The 6,685-nt window shown below is 42.1% G+C and overlaps 1 protein-coding gene across 1 annotated transcript; it reads left to right on the top strand.

Moving 5' to 3' along the window:
- Positions 1 to 3,699: 3,699 nt before the first annotated feature.
- On the top strand, positions 3,700 to 5,425 carry LOC308154026 (C-reactive protein-like; the record flags this gene model as incomplete). Its single annotated transcript, XM_080527206.1, has 3 exons — positions 3,700 to 3,757; positions 4,238 to 4,734; positions 5,393 to 5,425. The coding sequence occupies 3 exons, from the start codon at positions 3,700 to 3,702 to the stop codon at positions 5,423 to 5,425; spliced, it is 588 nt and encodes a 195-aa protein (XP_080383332.1).
- Positions 5,426 to 6,685: the final 1,260 nt, after the last annotated feature.

Raw genomic sequence — 6,685 nt, 5'->3', positions numbered from 1 at the left:
AAACACAATGTTATTATGTCGCCCCCCCCCCCTCCCCCCCGCCTAAATCTACTGGTGTTTTTGTACCCCCCCCCCCCCCCCACCATGACCACACACTGTACATACTTGTTGTTTTGTCCCCCCGCCCGAACTACCCATTGTACATAGTATATGTCTGTCCCCCTGCCCGAACTACCCACTGTACATACTTTGTGTTTTGTCCCCCGCCCCCACCTGTGGTGTATGTCCCCACCTGTCCTACCCGCTGTACATACCTTATGTTTTGTTGTATTGTTCTTCCCATGTTGGATGTATGTTTATCTTGTAGATAGTACTAGTTATTTGTCTGTATTATCTTGTAGATAGTACTAGTTTTTTGTCTGTCTTAGATGTAACGATTAATTGAGTATCAAGGACCCCAATTGAAATAAGCCAGTGGCTTTCTTGGGTTTTTATCCTGTTAGTTGACCTTGTATGTAATATGTACTTTCATGTACCTACTTCTGCAAATCTTCTAATAAAGTTTTCAATCAATCAATCAAAAACCCCGTCTGCTCGAGGTCGCCACCTGCTGGCTAAATTACGAAGGTACAGTTTAGTCAAAAAGTCATCAAACAGGTGAACCAACAGGTGTGGTGGATGATGAGTATCGTGACGTTAGAATTATAAGGTTCTATCTCCATTTTTGTCAAAATTGAGTTTTTTACATAATCTGATCCATTAGGTGTTTATTAATGCCTGTGTGGGGTTATTTTTTTAAATGTTGAAATTTTTGAGTTAGTAATTCATAAAATACAAAGGTTCCATCTCACAAAACATAATGGAATGTAAAAACGTTGACGCTCAATATCTCTGAACTACCCTAAACGGAGATAGAACCTTATAATTCTAAGCTCATGGTATGACGATGATGATGATGATTCATAATAAACGATAGAATAAAATAGTAGAAGAATACAATACAATATAAAAAAAAAAAATCCTGGAGGGAATTTGAGGTTGTTGATGATGATGATGATGATGATGATGATGACGCCATATATATAGCTTACATATCTTATCATCATTATGTCACACTGTGGTGGCTATCATGTCTATCAAATTAGCCATCGTCCTGGCATGATTGGGTGTTGGTTCCAACGCACCTGCTGTTTGTAGTTCCTCCGTTTGCAACAAAGACTCTGGACCTTTCCATGAATTGAAGTGGTCTTGAAATCCAAAGTCCAAATAAAAGTAACAAACGAAAGTAATATATGTTGGTGTGGTGTGGTATGTACGCGTATGTAAATGTTTGTTTGTATGTGTGTCACTTCTGGGTCGGGCCTATCCCCGATCGGAATTCAAAAGCAAAGTTATCAAACAAAGGTATCAAACAAAAACTTGTATCAAACAAAACTTGTATCAAACAAAACTTGTAACAAACAAAACAATCAATCTTTTCTAATGTGGTGGTGGTGGTGGTTTATCGTGATGGTTGAAAAACTGTGTCGCACCCTCACGTGTCAGGACTCATCAAGCCCAAGCAAGGAGAGATCACTTCCTTATATCAATTATGTCCTTAGATTGGGCGACACCCATTTTCAAAATAAACGTCTTTATGGGCCAAAGTACCACTTGCAAAATACCATTCAAGTGGCTTTTCATAAATAATAATATAAAGCTTTTTTGGCTCCAACACACACAATTTCAAATAAATAATTGTGTTCATTGGCAGAATCAAAACATTGGACTATGATGGCTCAACAAAAACAACACTGTGATGACTGTTGAAACTCAGAGGCTAACCAACAGCTACTTCCCCCAGGCAATCAGGCTAATGAACAAGCTTACTGTGTAGACAATTGACTATCATCCAGGAAAATGGACCCGGGTGCTGATGAGGCACTGTCAGCTCCCAGTAGCACCTAGAGCAGTATTGGAACCGGTACAAGGGTGTACCAGGACCACCATCAGGTTGTATTGCTGTCATCTTTATTGTCTTTATTGTGTTGTTGCATCATATGTGCTTAAGATTCTCTTTTGGCAGGACCACCGCTGGGTACTGGTAGGCAAACTGGCTAGTAGTCGCTCTATGTGTAGAGGGCTGCAAGGGTTGCAAGGGTATATGTGAACTTTAATGAGCTAGCCAAGAAATACCTCCATATGCCAGCAACCTCTGTGTCCTGCGTAAGGGTTTTCTCCAAAGCAGGGGACATTGTGAGCAAGAAGAGGAGCTGTCTCAGTCCCAGCACAGTGGAGCTAAGTCTTTTCCTGAATAGAAATCTGTAATCTGCCCCACACAACCATGTCCCTCCCATACCTTGCCTGTTCATGTACACAAGCAATCAATATTTTATTGTTCACATAAGCACATCTCTGTCCAGTTCCCACAATATAGCCTTGTTTTGCACTATTTCCATTTTCCACGAGCACATCCCAACACTGTGGCCCCTGTTATGACATGTTGACCATTTATATCTGCCCCAATTGTCACACAGCCATGTCCCACACATGCCTAAATGTCGTTTAGATTGTTATCTTTACACATCAGAAAAGTACACAACATTTGCAATTATTCGTTGTCATTCATGCCAATCAGAATTACCTCATATTGACTACAGACACATTTATGACAGGTCATCAATTCAAACGAGCTAAACTTTCTACTAGGCTATAGTGTACTAGACAAACCGATATTTAAGACCACATATATGGCCACATACACATCTACACAGTTTGTCACAGCACCTTTATTGAACAAGACATGAAAGATGACAGTGGGCTTATTGTATTTTACCCCAAATTCCTGACTTGTCAATCAGTCGATACAGCCGCCATACCACGAATCACCAGCAGATGTCAGTATTGGAGCTGCTGTATCGACAGCATCGATAGAGCGACAGTTTTTCCGACACAATGTGTTGAATGTGTCAATGCGTCGGAAAGCTTCGTTTCCCCCATCACTAGTAATCCGTAGTGTGAGTGTGTGTGAATGCAGGATGTTGGAGGGTGTAAAATGATAAAGAACTGCCACAACATAACAAAAGGTCCGTGTGGAGAGAGGTCTCCCAGATGAATGAGGAGTGCATGGTCTTATAACCAGCAGGTGTGGGCCATCATGCTTCTCCTGCAACATAAATCAGACCCACAGCCAACAGCCCGTATAGACCATCACACCCGACCCCATAAGGGACCCAAAACCAGTCCCCAAAACAACCAAAATATAAAAAATAAATGAACAACAAATGGAACAAAACAAATATCCAGTGCACTAAATAGTGTAGTGACCCCACAGAGTACCGGGAATATTGATTGACCATGCACAGCTGCCCCTCATTCCCCTATCAGGCGGATGGCCCAGGGAAGCGAACTGCAGGCTCGTTAGACCCACATGCCACACCTGGGCCTCCTCCAAGGGACTCACAGATAAGGAGGAGCCACTTCTCTGTTTCACTGAACAGAATAAAAAGGACAGGAGAGACCAGACATTTTAGGAACTAATCGAGACATCTTCTGGATCAACAAAGCTACAGTACATCTGCCATTCAGTAGAACTGACAAGGTAGGTTCTCTAACATGACATACGGTAAAAGCCATTTTGGCCATTAATGCCATACAATTGCAATTGAAGAGAAATCATTCAAGGAGAATGCAAACCCATTTATAGTGTATGCATGCACATTGAAACCCTATTGTAATATTTGTTGTAAACAAACAATGCTGTTCTTGTGTTGTGAACAGATGGAGAGACTCTTTGTGGTGCTGGTCATGTTCACCATGTGCTGGGCCGAGCCTCAAGGTGAGACATCTGACCATCCTGTTGATTTACTTTGAACATGAATGCTCATTCTACATGCAATCAGTATTCATATGGCAAGGCACACATACCTGGAAGAACATATCATTTACATTTGTGTGTGCACTTGAAATCTCTTCAGACAGTACTAACAATACAATGCCAAATGTGCTTTGAATGATTTGTTTTGATTTGATGGACTAAATCCTGTTTGTCTGACCAGACCTCACAGGTAAAATGTTTACATTTACACAAGCGACGAACACTGCAAACGTGAAGCTGACCCCAATAGGAGAGACCCCTGGCTCTGTGACATTATGTCTCAGGTAATGTAGTGTTCAATACTACTTTCGTCAAGTTAAGACAACTCAAAACACTTTGACTGACGTTGACCATGTGTCTGTATGGTGAATCCATGGTTATATTGAATATTTCTGGTTCTAACTGTATATTTATGAACCTCTTGCTGAAGGTATTTCACAGACCTGCGACGAGGCTATGGTCTGTTCTCCATGTCCTCCACAACATGGTTTGACAACCTGCTGCTGTTCAAGGGAGCTGAGGTTGGGGACCTGCAACTGGCGGTCATGGATAAAATTGTCAAATTTAACGGGGTGCAAGATGAGCTCAACATGTGGATGTCAGTGTGTGGGACCTGGGACTCCACCAATGGGATTTATCAGCTGTGGACCAATGGCAAGCGCAGCACGCGGAAGCAGGGCTACACAGGGGGTAGGAAGTTTGATGGTGTTCCCATCATCATTCTGGGTCAGGACCAAGACTCTTATGGGGGAGGCTTTGAAAAGGACAAGTCATTTGTTGGGCAGATCACTGATGTGCATGTGTGGAACTACCTCCTGTCTCCTTGTGAAATTCAGCACTTCACAGATAATGTTAACTACAGCCCAGGCAATGTGATTAACTGGAGGGCACTGACTTACACTGTGACTGGGAAGGAGGTGTTTGTAGACAACAAGCAGGTATCCTGTCAGGAGACAACAGAGTGTTAGGTGAGAATTGTTTCTACTACTTCTGTGGTGTTTAATCTACTGATCACTCAAATCGCTGAATGTGACAATACCTCATGATTTCCCCCCCCACAACTTGTTGAATGCATTCTAGCTGAAATTGAGTCAATTGATGCAGTACTTATGCCAATGTTTTATTCCCCACTGAATCTAATAAAAGTAGTTAAGCAGAACACTGTTATTTCTTTATTGGAGTACAGAATTGTTTACCTTTTTATTAGTCATCCTGATTCAGTGAGTGCCATGCTTGCTCATATTGAACACACTGCATGTTAGATTGGCTACACTTTGGGAGCACAGTAGTTAATGCAGCTTATTTTACGAAACGCCTTACAGTCGAGGCTGTCCATAGTTTCAACCAACTCAAATAGCAAAACATACAAAGATTTTTTTGGGAAAAACACAACATAATACAGGATTCAACTGGGTTTCAGAACCTATGACCAGCTGCTCCTCCTCTACAGCAGATCCACCCCCTCTTTACCTGTGTGCCCTGGAGTTAATGTTACTCATGTTACTCTCTTATATGTATAATGGCATATAACAATAAACTTAGTTCTTTCAGCACATGACGAACTGCGTCTCTATTAAATCTCTTCTTTTACCACAGGAACAACCTTTAAACCACAGGAACAACCATTAAACCTCTTCTTTAACCACAGGAACAACCTTTAAACCTCTTCTTTAACCTCAGGAACAACCTTTAAACCTGTTCTTTAACCACAGAAGACCACCGTAGCTGTAGTGTTGTCTGCTGTGATCTGACAGCTATTCCTGTACTGGGTGCCTGTCAAACGACAACCGAACTACCGGTGTGGGACTACGTTTTCTGTTGTTTAATTGATTACAAATGAATTATATGTAAAAACATATGCATTTCATTGACTCTTCCGACTGTCAGTCGTTGTGTGGTGGCGGGCCTGTTGGATCAGAGGTTGTAGTTTTCCTGTTCTCACGTGATTCATCACAGCATAGTTACCGTTACTATTTCAGATGGCAGTGACCATGGTCGGGAACCAGTCCCATGCACAGGAGGCAGTCAAGAGGCTGACAGCTGAGTGTGCAACAGCAATTCAAAGCACACAGAATGCACCTTCAACCTCACAGGTAAATACCCTTTCCTTTGCACTGTATCTATTTAAACAGCAGCACATACTGTATGTCCTGAACAAATTCCTCCCATAGGGCTTTCACACCGGCAAAGAACCGTGCCGGTTCGCGTTCGCGTTCGGAAACCTCTGAACCTTGGTGCTGTCTGGCGAACGAGCCCGCGTTCATACCAGTGTAACCGGAACCATCCGCGGCATCAACGCTGGGTGATGAAGGGGCGGGATAAACAAACATTTCACTGGAAAAGAGGATAATATCTTCCACTACAGTATCTGAAATAAACAACATTTTCTGTGAAACAAAACAAAAACACTTTCTATATGCGTTCTTTTACTAATCAGCTGCTCCATTACTGGAATAGAAATGGCTTACGAAATTCGCGTTCGCGCATGTCCGCGAGCGTGTGCGTGTGTGTGTGTTTGCTGAGCATGTGAGGAAGATAGAGAGAATAATTACACTTTTGATATTGTTTTTGATCACTAATGATTAGATTTAGATTAGATTACATTTTGTCTACTTCCTCCTTGCTGGTCTCTGCAGCCTAGAATATGACACACCCACTGACGACATCACGGTTCTACGTTTTGGTTCTCACTTACGAAGCACTTGAATTTTGGACCATTGCGACTGACTAGAGCTCGTATATTATTACTAACACCAGAAGACAAGACATACAAACTGTGGTGAGCTACATTGCTTTTGTAACATTAGCTAGTAGCTATCCATTTTTCACTCATACACGGCCGGAAAAGTGAACAGAAATACAACGCTGACTTACGGTGGTATCAGAGGC

Source organism: Nansenia antarctica, assembly GCF_963989245.1.
Source record: "Nansenia antarctica genome assembly, chromosome: 3".
NCBI lineage: Eukaryota > Metazoa > Chordata > Actinopteri > Argentiniformes > Microstomatidae > Nansenia > Nansenia antarctica.
The sequence above is the reverse complement of the archived record's forward strand: the minus strand, read 5'-3'. Positions and strand labels throughout refer to the sequence as shown.